At 43.8% G+C, this 14,955-nt stretch overlaps 1 protein-coding gene across 2 annotated transcripts in view; it reads left to right on the top strand.

Annotated features, from left to right (window-relative positions):
* LOC117779283 (RAS guanyl-releasing protein 2-like) overlaps positions 1 to 14,955 on the top strand; it is a 39,476-nt gene that overhangs the window by 4,650 nt on the left and 19,871 nt on the right. For both annotated transcript variants that reach the window (XM_034615330.1, XM_034615331.1), the window contains exons 2-7: positions 9,553 to 9,686; positions 9,910 to 10,012; positions 10,173 to 10,229; positions 10,740 to 10,871; positions 11,490 to 11,640; positions 12,660 to 12,833. In XM_034615330.1, coding sequence (XP_034471221.1) covers positions 9,553 to 9,686; positions 9,910 to 10,012; positions 10,173 to 10,229; positions 10,740 to 10,871; positions 11,490 to 11,640; positions 12,660 to 12,833 — 751 coding nt within the window. The remainder of the gene's footprint in view (positions 1 to 9,552; positions 9,687 to 9,909; positions 10,013 to 10,172; positions 10,230 to 10,739; positions 10,872 to 11,489; positions 11,641 to 12,659; positions 12,834 to 14,955) is intronic.

Raw genomic sequence — 14,955 nt, 5'->3', positions numbered from 1 at the left:
AATCTCCCAAGGCCACATCCCAGTTTATTGTGATTCGGATTTAATCAAGTGAAAGACCATAGCTGCTCACTTTATTCTCTTTCAGCCAGCCTCCTCATGTGTGTGTTGTGCTTTACAGGCCGCAGCTGTCTCACTGTCATGACTTAAGGTGATTTCCTCTCGTCACCCCTCAGAACAGTGAGGATTAAGAGGCATCTGAGTATGTCGGGCCGCTGATTATTCGCTCTGCAGCTCCTCTGCCGACTTCACTCCTGCCTCACTGAGCCAGGCTTTGGTGTCAGAGCAGCGAGATTTGACTTGTAAGCTGCGACGCGCTGCCTCTCTGGAAAAGCCTTTGCAGCTGCAGGAGAAAGAGAAGTCCCTTCAGCGTGGTCATTGCATTTGGCATTCGGTGTCGCTGATGGACTGTTCCTGCTTTGAATGCCGGACAAGCTCCCTTTGTGTTCGTCCAGATAAGCATCTAGATGCAAATGGGGCAGCCATCAACGTCAGACATGTGTGCAGACAAATCTATCTCCAAAAGCTGAAATCAGTTATTTTTTCTTATGCTGGCTCATTTGATCTTCAGGTACCTCAAAGTAAACCGTGGCCCCTGTGGTCTCATGCAGCCAACAGGTGAAGTGGGGCTTTACTTGAATGATATAGAGCTTTGAGAAGAAGAAGGATTCAAAGCACCTAGCAACAGATTAGTGGTAAAAAAGTAGAGGAGATTCTTTAAAAAGCCTCTGCATTCCCTCTCCTCCTCTCTCTCTCGTCTGCTGCTGCAGTGCAATTACTTTAGTCCTCTGGAGTGGCCACCCTTGATATTTAGCACTGCCTCCAGCCGCCTCCTCCACCTCAACCTGCGGCACTGTTGCACTTATCAGGAAAGCCAGCCATAATTGGATCCATTGTGAATGGCTGCTGCTTTATGCCGAAGCACCAACAGCAACACATTTGAAGGGGAGGAGGAGAGGAAGGAATAAACTATCAAGCAGAACAGAAGGACAGGAGCGAGGAAGACGAAAAACGAAACAAATCGATCTACACAAAGAGGAAAATTAGGGAAAGAAGATAATAATTACAGGGAGCAGACAAGAGCAGCAGCTCAGGCATGTTCGCTGGATGTTTCCCACGATTGGGGTGTATGGTCCAACGCACTTGCCACTGTCTCTTCCCCCCTATCTCATTTTTCATTAGCCTATCCCATCTATTCCTCCAGAGGCTCGTGTGCTACACTCCTAATTGCCTGCATCATCTTTTTCACACATAACCTGCCAGGTCACATTCACACCAAGCATATTTGGAGTCATTCATTAAAACCGTGCAGTGGTTGTTTGGCTCATGGGCAAGTGACAACAATGGAATTCAAAGAACTTCAACAAGCCCCCTCCCCTGCATTTGCCAAAAAAAAGTTTTCTACAAAACCATTTCTTACAGAGGGGTTTTTAAATGATTTAAACACCATTAAAGAGAATTTAAAGATGCAGCGTAGGCAGAGCTGGAATCAGTTTGGTTTGACTCCCACCAATTTAGAACAGTGATTGTAAAACGATGACAATTATGGGTGGATGTGACATCTCTGAATGCAGACAAGGTCAAGTATATCTGTGCAAAGACCCCTTACGAACAATTTCAAAAATTGCGAAAAGTAAACCGCCCCCAAAGGTACATTCCTCTGTCCCTCCTATTCTCCTGTCACCTCTGCAGCGCCCATGAAATGGCACAGACCCTGTAACACATCAGTCTGTCGGTGCACTCTGCTCTGCCTCTCTTTAAAGACGGACAGGCGCTGAAAAGCGGCAGCACAGGGGGGGAGACAGGGGAGGGAAATTGTCGGATCTGAAGAGCTATAAATCAAACCGCAGTTTGGAATTAAATCAGTCGGGGGCGAAACGCAAGACTGGATTTGCCTGGAAGGAGGGTGCATTAAAAGTCACTGGTGCTGCATCTTAGCGAGTGATTACTGCCGGCAGTGAATTAGTGGCGATGGTGATTGCACAATTGCGATTAGTTTTCAGTTGACTGCACACTCCCCCCTGTGCTACAGGTGTTTGGCACGCCTTACTTTCAGAAAGGGAATCGAAAAAACAACGCCTGCGGTATCCTGCACTTGCTGTCAAACAACCCAGGGGGTCATGTTTTCCCCTGTGTCTGTTGACGTTACTCAAAAAGTGCTGAACCGATTTGCTCCAAACTCAGTGGAGGGATGAAGAGGAGGCGAGGCCAAAACCCATTACATTTTGGGGCAGATCATTTTATATGAATTTGAATATTTTACTCTGAAGAGGGAAGTATGTTGTCTGACACTGGTCCTGGCGGAGGCATTGTTTGTTCTATTGTTATATACTTTCATACTCGCCGTGTTTGCAATGTGACCTCGTTTCCACCCTTTGTCTGAATTCGCTTAATGAATGGTGCATTATGATGACAGGAAATTGTGGGTTTTGTGGTTCTCTAAGTGATGCGAGTTGAATTAACGGAATTCAACATAAACAGGAACTAGCCTGTTCAAAATGTTCAAATGTTCAAAAGCCTGCGGGGGTAATGAAGAGCTCTGTGAATGTGCAACAGCATTTACACATATAGCATGAAGGTAGTTCAGGAGGACTGATGCATAAACAACACCATAGAGCTCAGTGAGGCAACTCTGACAGGCAGGAGGAAATGAAGCAGATAAACACTGTGCAAAGAGCACATCTCTCACCAGATGTACAGTTTGGGCTCTGCTCTGTGAGCCACAGATATGTCTTAGAAAACATGCTTGTGTGGAAATTAAAGGATTCAGCAATGCAGTGCATTGCAGCGGCTGTTTTGGGTGGATGTTTTCCTGCAGCCACACGGGGAAGGTGACAGCTGAAATGGCTCATACTGGGAATTACTAGCTGAATCTGATTACACTAATTAGTACTAAACACAAAATGCATTCATTTGGATTGTCAGTGTAGATTACATTTCCTTTTGGTGACTTTCATTTCATTGGTTTGAATCTACTACAATAACTTGACAAATTGACATTCTGAGAAATATGTTGAGTTTCATTTTGCCAGGAGTGAGATGAAGATAGTTATCACTCTTATATACAAGAGCTACATGCTACATATGAGCCTACGAACTAGAAACAGGTTTGTCAGGCAACCAGTAGGGATCGTAGACTGTATAAAAGATGGGCGAAATGACTGCTTCCCAAAAGTGAAGCCAAATTGTCTTGATCGCCACCTGGTGGCAGGCTGCAGAAAAGGTCATAAGTCTCTCCACCTTCATGTTAGTGGATGCAGTATAGACCAAACTAAAAAGATGGCTTCTGTCATTTACAGTTCTTATCACACTGATTTATGTTCAACTGTTCACTTATTTAATTAGTTATTTGATGGTTTCTCTCAAAATGTTGCAGTATTGTGGAAGAAATTATCCACAAATTATCAATTTTCACAATCATCTGATGTCAGATAATGCATCCTACTGGCAAAGGCTCAGATTTCAGAGTAGTATACTGTCATTAAATCATATGTAACCACCCTTGATGTAACTCTCTGTAATAACAGGAAGTGAGATTCCTGACTTCAGCATTACAGAACACCAGAAAGTGAGCTCTGGCTGCGGCTTGTTCAGAAATTAATACTTTGGCAGTTGGTGGAAATCACGTGTGTTCACTGCAAGGGACATATTGCAAGAGATGATGTGTCAGGTTTGCTCTTTTGCACAATACGCCACTTGCCCTCATCTGTCACTCATCACACAACGAGTTATGTGCGTCGGGGGGACGGGGACGGGGGACGCACAAAGTGAGGAAACACTCTTATGTAGAGAAAGATAAAAGTTAGACAAAAACCATGTCGAAGAAAAAACGACTGTGTGTTTAAAAGATGTGCCCACTCCGTACAAGACTATTTATACCAAGAGTACGCTCGTTACATTTCACACAGGCACACATACACGCCCTTCCGGTGTTTGTTATGAGGCAAACTTTCACATCTGGTAAAAGGACAGACAGTTTGAGCAGGAAGCCTCAACACAAAGCAGCAAAAACAGCGCGACACAATGATACATTGTTGTGTTTGGGGGTGAAGGGGGCAGATATTAGGGCACATGGGATCTGCAGCAGTTGCCCCTTGTTCGGTTTCACACATCAGGCTTTTCATTTGAAGTCCGAAAGTTGAGATGTGAGATACGAGAGCGTGCCAGATGTGGGACAGGATGCGTGACTTTTTTGTTTTGTTTCGGAGGACATAATAAAACATTAAACTCTGGCAGCTGCTGGGTCTCAGCAAGGCATTGTGAAATCTGCATATTTGTCATCCCTGCACTTCCTTCTGTTATTTCAACATTATGAAAACTTTGCATACACTACATTAGCAGGAGTGCTCCCAGCTACTTGTTGCATGTATTTTCATGCTGTTTTCCATCATGTGTGACTCTCCCTGTTTCATTTCTCAGTTCTTTCACTCAGTTTTTTCACATTTGACTGAGCTGAAGCGAGGATATAGTACGCCCTCTTTGTGCCTCCCAGTCTCTCTCCCTTTATCACCCGTTCCCCCTGTTCCTCCTCTCTTCCCACCGCCACCCACCCCTTCCCCTGAGGAGCAACTGCGGCTGCTAATCTCAGTTTGCAGCCAGTGCCCCCCCACCGATGTGGCATTCTGCATGTCCAGGGAAAAGGAAGCGTTTCCCTTCCTGCTCTCAGTACCCAGCAGTCTGTAAATAGAGCCTGCCACCAGCCGCTCTGTAGGGCCCCTCTGGTGAACTATATCTGTCACGTCATGCGACACCTTTGCTACAACTTCCTGAAACAAAACTAGGAGGTGTTGTGCAAGAGATAATGTGAAGAAGTGGTGTTTGTAGGTGGCTTTGCTGTCTTGTAATTGTGGCCACAAGGCCTCGCAACGACAGAGAGATAAGAACAAGCTTCAAAGTCAGGGTTCCTGGCCCTCACCAAAAATCTGGGGCTAAATCTAATATGATATTTTCACTTTGTACATTTTTTTTTATATGTATTAGATATATTTTGCTGCTGGATCTTAATGCTTTTAGTGTTGTTGGGTTTGTCATATGATAGATAGCTGTTTTACCAGTGAATGATGTGGTGCTTCCTATGTGACAGGAAATAAAGAGGAATGTGACAAATATGTTCGAGACAAAGGCACCAACACTGCCACTGGTGTGATTAAGTGCAGAGAATATTTTTCGAAAATATATATACCATGAATAAATAACCCATGCTGATGTCGAACAGTTATGTGTTTACATCATCTTATTTCAACATGTTAGTATGCTAATATTTGGTTAGCGTAAAACATCAGTACTCTTGAGGTTTATGAGGACCGCAAAATTAGTTTTGACCCTATGGTGGCTCCAGATAAGGGGAGTCTGGGAATCATCGACTTTATTACATTTCATCCTGAGGGGAAGATGAATAACTGCCCCAGTTTTCATGCCCATCTATCTATCTAATAGTGTTCAAAGCAATTCAGCCCAAACCGCAGCGATCCATCCACTTTTCCTCATTAGATGTATCTAAAGTCCGTCCATCACTTCAGTCAATTTAAACTGACATGATGGACTGACCAACCAACCCACACTGCTATCCCCACATGGTGTATTCGACTGCCACAATGCTGGCAATTGAACCTTTTCACATGTTTGTGTTCGGGGATGAAAAGACTCTGGGTGCCTTTTTGAGCCTAACAGCTCCCCAAGAGTGAATAAATGCATCCACAGCTTTTGGCTCAGGAGTCACTATCTGTGAAATCATCAATCAAATTTACCCAAGTGTCAGTAGGGAGAGTATAAAACTAAATCAATGTCTATATAGAGACACATACATTAGCTTTGGGTATTTACCAGCATGGTAATGAGCCCATTATGGAAATACCAATAAGAGGATGGATATCATTCTCTCTGTGTGTGTGTGTGTGTGTGTGTGTGTGTGTGTGTGTGTGTGTGTGTGTGTGTGTGTGTGTGTGTGTGTGTGTGTGTGTGTGTGTGTGTGTGTGTGTGTGTGTGGGTCTTATCATCAATCAGTGCTTCTGTCGATTTTAAGACATGAAGGGAGGATGAAGATTTATATAATCGGCCAATTTCCTGCTTATGTGTGGGCTCTGTGAGAAGACACATTTAGCATGGCCTGATGTGATTTAAACAGGGGAAAAGCATGTTGGCACCAAATGGATCATTTCATTGGAAAGAGAAAAAACACACTTTGGATAATCTTAAGTGTGGACAGTCTAATCCACTTCCTTGCATGTATACAGGAGCCTTTCAAGGGACTTTGGGGGCCCCAGGCCAAAGGGACCTGGGGGACCCTACATTGAACCAAACCGAGCCACTAACACCCCAAGAAACACATTTTTTCCAATCTGCCAACAATTCTTTTAGTATCAACATTATAAACTAAGTGCAATCTGTGCATAAATATAATTATAGACGCCCTAGTCTTAGGAAGCTTTTTGCTGAAAGCTAGTGGCATGGGGCCGTGTTAGGGGGTTCCTGATCGCAGTGTCGTTGCAGTCTCCTGTATGTAGCCCATCATAGAATTTCAGAGGGTTTTCACTTATTGCTGTGGTATTCAGTGGTTCTCAGGGGCCCACTCTCAGCTCGAGGCCCTGCTCTGCCTACTCTATAGCAAGCCCCTGTGAATAAATATAGGGTATCTATGTCAAGAAAATTGATATTTTCAAAAGCGGGAAAAACATTAATTCAGTGATTCAGCCTGTGTTGCTTTTATCTGGTTAAAAGTGAGCTGTTACAAAGTGGTTCTCATGTTTTGTGGCTACAGTAGTGACAATGAAAAAAAGGACAGCAGAGAGAAGGTGTCTGTCTTTGTTTAGCCTTAGGGCTTGACATTTTCATTGCCCACTAGACCGGCAGCGCGCCGCAGACTCCGGACAGCCAGGACTGACCAGGCACCTGTCAAACTTCCCTTTATCCCTGCTGTGCCCCATCCCACCCCCTAATCTGCCTGATCGATGGCACCGGACCGTCGTCACCAGGCAACCGAAGGATGACACCAAAGCCCTCACAGTGTGGGCCACCGAACAATCAATCCGCCACTTCACAGCTGCAGAGACGGTATCTGAATTTAGGTCGTGGGTGAAATATTTGAATGGCAGCGTCTTGTTGAGGGCCAGTCGCTCTCTAACTTCTCGGAAAGGCACAGATAGAATGGTTCCCCGGGTCGTGACAAAGAGCTCCTGTCAGCGGTATGATGAATGGTGTATTCGACTGTATTGTCAAGATGGTATCATCGTGCCGCAGTGCCAGACTAAACTCAGTTAAAAGACTCTGCTTTTGCACAGGTGGTACAGACCCCCCCCCCCCCCCCCCCCCCTCACCGGCATGTCATCTTTTGTTCAATTTAATGGCCTCTGAGCGATGGAAACAGTGCGTCCTTGCATCTGCGGGCAAAGTGTGGTTTTATATCCTCAGTCGGCCGTGGAGGGCAGCCCGCTCTGACCTTAACTGTAAAACTGAAGACCTGAAACAGATGCGGATTTTGTCACGGTGAGATCCATTACACCTCAGTCTCTAGGTGACTCTCATCAATAAAGAATGAGTCTGGCAATAACCGACTTCCAAGGCCACCTTTCTTCTTGTCGTGTTCATGAGATGTGAGCAGTGGCACCTATCAATGCTGAGGACGTGATTTAGAAATATTGCTGAGCAAGGTCACACAGGTCTTGATGGTCTTTTTTTCTTGGAGGTTTTACAGCTCTTCTTCCTGTGTGTGTGTGTGTGTGTGTGTGTGTGTGTGTGTGTGTGTGTGTGTGTGTGTGTGTGTGTGTGTGTGTGTGTGTGTGTGTGTGTGTGTGTGTGTGTGCCTGAGACAGCTTGGGAAGCCTGCAATTGAGTGTGTCCGCCCACCACGCTGCAGCAGAGACAGCGTAGTGGTGGGCTTCATTGTGTCATGCACAATAGATACATACTCATCACACCCTTCCAACACTCTGACACAAAACCACACCATTGAAGAGCCGTTAGCAGACGCGACAGGAGCACGGGTGCGTTGCAGTGGATTTTGCGGCCTATCTTTTGTCCCTCGATCACAACCTCAGTGCTGCCTTCATGCTTGTCTGCAGTGAGCCAAAATATCCAGTGGCTTTTTTTTTTAATCTCCTATTTTACCACCAGATCGAGCTGTAACCTACATATAAGATAGGATTAGTGTATTTCACCTCTTCAGACGCAATAAACGCATTTAGGATTAGAGCAGGGAAAAAATGCTCATCCCTCAGGCTGATCCTACTCGTTTACCACACTTCTCGAGGTAAAAACATGCATTTGCACACATGCTGCGTCGTGCACAGAGGTGTGTGTGTGTGTGTGTGTGTGTGTGTGTGTGTGTGTGTGTGTGTGTGTGTGTGTGTGTGTGTGTGTGTGTGTGTGTGTGTGTGTGTGTGTGTGTGAGAAAGTGTGACTGGACACTAAGCCGTGGTTGCTATGGTTTCATGTTGTCAGGACTTAGCTCGAAATCCTTCAGAAAAATACCGCTGCACATTTTCTTAACTGCCTGCTGCAAAATAAATAAGGGAAGTAAATGTCACCGTGTGCTGCGTGTCCAAATATTATATATATAATAATATACTGATTCTATGGTATTGTACAGCGCAGGCTGCGTCGGGCCGTGTCAACAGCAGATAAAAAATTGTGGTTTCCTGAGTTGCACATGTGGTTTTTTTATCAGTTTTATTTCTGACAAACCATATTGAGGTCAACGCTGTTGTCTGAACTGTCATGCCTTCACATTCTGCCACAGATATGACCTTATTTGTATGTGGAGTTTGCCTCCGTGCCACATGTCAGCATAGTTCATACTCATCAAGCAGGGATGGATGTGTGAATGTAGACTTCACACATTTTGGGAGTTTGAAGACCAACGCAGGTAACGATAAGGCTTGAACTGAAAGTGCCAGTCCAATATTTTAGATTGTATTTATGTTTTAAATTAGACTGGGTGATTTCAAGTTTATTCATACTTAAAACATGCTTGGCATTATCAGCAAATTGTACTTAATTATTATCAAATTATCCAAAGTAAAAGCACTGTAAATGCAGAGGAACAGCTCGGGTGAGTGATTATGTTATTTCTATTGATTTGATTTTTATTACTGATGCATTAGGCAACATTTAAATGTATCTGGTTGAAGAGAAGCTTTATAATCTATTTTTATATACTGCCATGCAGTTAAACCTAAGACAAAAACCTGAATGAATTCTCAGCCCTTCAGATAGCTAAGAGTAGTACAAATATAAAACCTCGGACTTCTAAACCACAATAAGACATATGAACTCTCCACTGAAAGCCTGTCTAATTAAATTGTGCTCCTCCGAGTATAACGAGCTCTGACACCTTGAATTTGTTAAATCAAGCCCTCACATCAGCAGGGATTGTCAGGAAGAAATCCCAATTAAATTGAACAGGAAATACCAGCACACCAGCCCTGAATGTAAACAGCCGCTGCTAATGTCAGAGTGAAGAGCAGCGTGCAAAATAAGTGACGACACAGGACTCTTCTACTTGTGCATAATTGCCCGACCTTGATCCTTTCCTTTCATCTTCTTTTTTTTGTTGTTCAGCAAGAGGCGAGAGAGTCAAACCAATCACAGGGAAACGAGGGGAAAGACGGAGAGGGAAGGAACAATGGAGTCCACATTATCGGAGCAGTCGGCCACTGTGGACGAGCTGGTGGAAGCCTGCATCAGAGCCTTTGGTTGGTTATTCAAATATTGTGTCTTTGCTAAAAATAATTAATTTGAATCCAGCGATAATCAAGAAAAAAACTAAGTTAAGTCTTACATGGAAAGTGTAGAAAAATGTCTTCTGTATAAATGTGCATGTTGGTGATGAGACAGTGACGACCACAACAGATACAGCAGATGATACTTGAGCTGTCGCGTCTTTATGATGAGTGGCACCCTGTCTCTGTGTTTCAGATGAGAAGGGCACATTGAAGGATGCTTCCTTGGTGCGTATGTTCCTCATGATGCACCCTTGGTACATCCCTTCAACGGACATGGCTAAGAAGCTGGTGCTCAAGTATCCTTCCTCGTTGTGTGCTCGCCGTGGACATGCTGAACAGGGAACTTCTCTTTTTTCTCTTCTCTTTCTCAGATCTTCTCCGATTTTTTCTGTTCCTTGTTTTGACTATATTTTAGAGCATGTTTGTAGAAAGGTTTCGCCTTGACTTGTGGTTCAGATCACAAGAGGAGAGCTGCACTGCTGGGCGCCGAACAAGAATCTGTCACCTTTTAAAGTAATGACCTCTCTTTTCTGTCCGGCTATTGCCCTTTACAGTTCACCTCCTTTCTGAACTTTGGTCTTTCCAAATATCATCTCTTGTTCTCTCTCTACCCCTCCTTGTTTTTGTCTACCCTTGTCTTCCTAATGTGCTTGATTTATGGATTTTAGTGTTGTAATTGGTCAACCACTTCCAGTGTTGGTCAACCACTTTGCTAGGGGGCGTGCCAGACTATCAGCTGTATTATGCAAATGAGGGGCATTACCCCGGAAGTGTCGGACGGACTACTGATGAGGAACTCTCTCTCACAGCGGACTTTTACATTTTTTAACTTTAATTAAAACAAAATCTGCTCGAGGACAGAAAAAATCTGAAAAAGCGTGGCATGTCTCCTTTAAACCTGGTGTTGGTGACAGTCCCATTTTTGTGTAAATGTAAACAAGTCAACACCTCCTTTTTTCAGCGTTTTTCATCCCTCTCTCTCTCTCTCTCTCTCTCTCTGAAACCCTTTGTTCTGCCTTCCAGGTACTGGATCTCTGAGTTTCCAGCGGAGTTCAATCTGAGCCCGGAGCTGGCTGACCAGATCAAAGACTATAAAGACCTCTTGAACACCGAGGGCAATGAGAGCCAGAGTCAGCTCATTGACCTCGACAGTGTGTGAGTGTGTCGGCCGCCGAAAGCCGTGCGTGCTGTCGACAGCGTGAACGAGTGTTTCTGAGTGTGGGTGTTTATGTCAGCGTGCCCTTTCATTGCCTGTTCTCAGACTTTGCTGGGCTGTGCTATGCAGGGGTCAGTGACTTCTACTTTTCACATAAAAGCCATTTGTGCACAACCTCCCTTCAGCGCTCCATTAGGAAACAAATTCTATAGAAAAAGCTGAATCACTTTAGTTCCCTCATGTGTTACAGAGCTATTTTTACCTCCACCAAGGAGGTTATGTTTTCTCCTGTGTTTGTTAGTAGGATTACGCAAAAAACGACTGGATAGATTAACACATGTGGGTGCGGATCAGGGGGTGGATACAGGAATTTTTCACATTCTTTAACATTGCAAGACAGGGCGATTTGTATTATTTATTATCACCAGTATCCCAGGGAGTAATCAGGCACATTTAAGGGACTGATATCAATGAGCATGTGCTCCAGCTTTAAACCTAAGCAGTGTGTGGAAAGCTGACCTGCATAATGTCATGGTATTGTTCCACACCGCCCAAGAACAGAAACCTTTCATAACATAGGTTACATTTCTTTTAATATGCTTTGTCGTCCCTGTCAGGCCATCGTATGAATGGAAGCGGCAGGTGACCCAGCGCGTCCCCTCAGTGTCCAAAAAGAGGAAAATGTCCCTCCTGTTCGACCACCTTGACTCCTGTGAACTGGCCGAACACCTGACCTACCTGGAGTACAAATCCTTCTGCAAGATCCTGGTCAGTGCCAGCTGAACATCATGCATCCCGTGGGATGTTTACGGCTTTTGAATTCTTTGAATTCTTAAGTAATTCAGTGTTTACATGGGAGGACATTGTAGTTGCTAAGCAATGGGAGCTAAAATCGTTCACTGGCAGTAATTCTATTTATTGTCTGGAAAGTGTTATTTCTGGGAAGCAGAGAAAATGACTGTGTTTGGGCTAATTTAAACTTTTTTCTAAATTTATCTTTTCAATTGTGATGGTGTTGGTGGCGAGAAGTGGGCAGTAGCAGTGATTTGGCTTTGCTTCGAAAAGAAATTCTGATTCAGTATGAAAGAGAAGAAGCCACAATAAACAGAAATACACCGATCAGGCACAACGTTTGAATGTTGTGGCTAATTGAGGTATATCCATATCCACAGTTTGTTTTGAAAGAGTCTGAATTAAAAACCTATTTTGTTGTAACAATTATTGGCATATTAGATTAGCTTGGCACATTAAAACCAGTTACCGCTTTTAATTTAGTGTCTGATCAATACTGGTCTAAATTATCTGGACGATTTCTCCACTTGGTACAAGTGTAACCAGTCAAACATTTTCTCACATTTTTGTGGATAGTTAGATGATGAGCTTTATAAAACTCCCATGCATGGTAAACATGAAATAACAGCCAACACTATTATTCAAATATTATTTCAAATAATAAATGTTTTCTTCGTAAAGATTACGAAGAAAACATTTCACAGGATTATTCAATTGCCTAATGCTTTTAAATGTTAAGCTACATTGAATTATTGCCAGTAAAAAAAAACTTATTCTAAAGATACCTTTTTAAAAAGTGGTAGTGGTTTGTTCCTCATACTCAAAATAAGGAAATCTCCCTCTCTGGTGATATGTCTGTGATGGTGTAAGTAAGCAGCAACATTTCTGATGATACAATCACAAGAGTTTGTTGAAACACCAGGATATGTGAAGGCCGTAGTTCTATTTCAAATAAATGAAGTCAAAGTTTGCCAATGTTCCATCTCTCCTTTTAGTTTCAGGACTACCACAGCTTTGTGATGCAGGGCTGCACGGTGGACAACCCCATCCTGGAGCGCTTCATCACGCTCTTCAACAGTGTCTCCCAGTGGATCCAGCTCATGGTGCTCAGCAAGCCCACCGCCCCGCAGAGAGCTGCCGTCATCTCCCACTTCATCAGGCTGGCACAGGTATGTCTGCTGGGCCCAGTACGGCTGTTTACCGAGAAGGTTTAAAGACAGAGTGGTGTTCAGGTGCTCGTATGTGGGGGCTTTGGGTTCATATAGCAGACAGACAGGAAATGATTGCCTTAGAGCAGACACGGGGGGGGGGATTTCCAATTAGGTGGACCATATTGTGAGAAAAAGGCCTATTATCTGCTCTCATCATGCATCTCCAATAGCAATAACAGAAATCAGTTTGGTTTGAGCTGGGTGATGGTGCATGTTTGGCATTATCCAAAGGCTTTAATGGGCCTCGGGGGGGGGGTTGTCAAATTGACTGAAACAATGGGAGAGCGAAAGAATGAAAATCACCTAAATCTGATGTACCAGTCTTCCACGATTGAACCCGCACGAGGATTAGGTCTTTGCTGCACAGATTATAATACAGTATGAAATTAAGATGCAGTGAGTCATAAGCTGTGTCACAATTTAGGGGGTTATATCCTTCGGAGGACGGCGAAGACAGAGGAGATCGAGAGGATCTACGATTGGCATCAAGAAAGTTTTAAACATGTGTACCAGCTGTTCAGTTGAGTTGAAGCGTGATACTCGGAACTTCTTTGAAAAAACGGTTTGTCACCAGGTTATGCTGCGAAGGATCCCCCTGGAGCCTTCACTTCTCCGGGATGAAAGGACACATTTGAATTGGGACAATGTGGTCACGCCAATGTGATGCAATTGGTCCTCAAATGCAGCCTCTGAGGGATGCAGCTATAGATTCATTATGCAGAACGTACACTTCCTGTTGGCCAGAAAGAATTCAGTGAGTAGAGGGATCACTAGCGAGCCTCTTCGTGCATAGTGCAGATCTGACCAAGTGTAATAAACCTATATTTAAAAGAAAATAAAACTAGTTGGTCTTGTTTTTAGTAGAACTTGATTACTGAGTGCTTTCTAAGGCAGATCCTTTAACTTAATTGCCTTGTTTTGAAAAACAACATTGCCTTCATTTGAGTTATATTGAACTGTAAAGCATCCACTTCAACTGTGAGCATTAATATGTCAGGACAAAAACATCTAATTTCATGCATTAAGCATTTGGCCTCAGCTGCATCTGAAACCTCTGATACAGAGAGGAAGGAAATGTGGGGAACCAACTGTTCCATTTAAATTTATTCCGTTTTTTTTTTTTAAACAGGAGAAAGTTGATTGAATTCAACAGAGACTTTGAAAAATGTTCTTACACAGAAATTTAACAGCAGTTCCAGCCATTATCACGGTCAAACTATCCTCTATATAAACTCCATGTATCCGTTCACTGCTACAGATGTGAAATGAAATCATCTGCGGTCATCTAGAGGTCACGGTGGCTCTAATCCTAATCTTAACTTAATCTGGTGTCTCCCCGCCAAATTCCCAGATGGCAGCCCACTGCCTTACATGGTTCTCTGGAGTGTCTGGAGGCTGTCGTCCTTTCACTATAAAAACGTCCCTTTAAATTGCGTCCGGGGGCTTCACTGCGATTCACACCATTTCACCTTGATGGGATCATTTGCTTTGGGCGGTCAGATGGGCTGGGCCTTCCAAAACTCACTCTGCAAGGGAGCTTCAGTCGTATGGTTTTCTTTTCAATCTGTATTCAAGAGCGGGGGTCTTTCAGTGTGAGACCAGGATTGATTGATTCAGATGTTGTAACGCTCTCGCTCAAAACCCTGTGCTCGGAATCAAATATGCCCTGCTTGTACTTTTTTGCCTGCGCTCCAGCCTCAGCTCTAATCCTCGTGCGCGTTACACGTCTGCTCTCGAAATTTAGTCTGTCGAAATTCCCCAGCCAATAGAAAGCCAGGTGTAGTGATGATCAATGAAATGGTCTCGCCCTCATTTTGGTTACTTTTGCTGTCGACACTGTTCCCATAAAATACAGGGAGAAAATAAGCAGGGAAAAGGAAGAATCCTCGATTTTGCCTTTTCATTTTAACCAATGATCTGCTGGAGTTCTGCTACAAGAAGGTGGCGTTGCTTTTCTTTAGGCGCACCAACGGGAAGCCAATGTAAGAGTGCATGATCCTGGTTTAGGTAACCGACTGTACAGGTTTCTCAAAGACATAAAGCCAACACACACACTACACCTGGCTTTCTATTAGTTGGA

The sequence above is a fragment of the Hippoglossus hippoglossus genome, chromosome 18, assembly GCF_009819705.1.
Source record: "Hippoglossus hippoglossus isolate fHipHip1 chromosome 18, fHipHip1.pri, whole genome shotgun sequence".
Taxonomy (NCBI): Eukaryota; Metazoa; Chordata; class Actinopteri; order Pleuronectiformes; family Pleuronectidae; genus Hippoglossus; species Hippoglossus hippoglossus.
The sequence above is the reverse complement of the archived record's forward strand: the minus strand, read 5'-3'. Positions and strand labels throughout refer to the sequence as shown.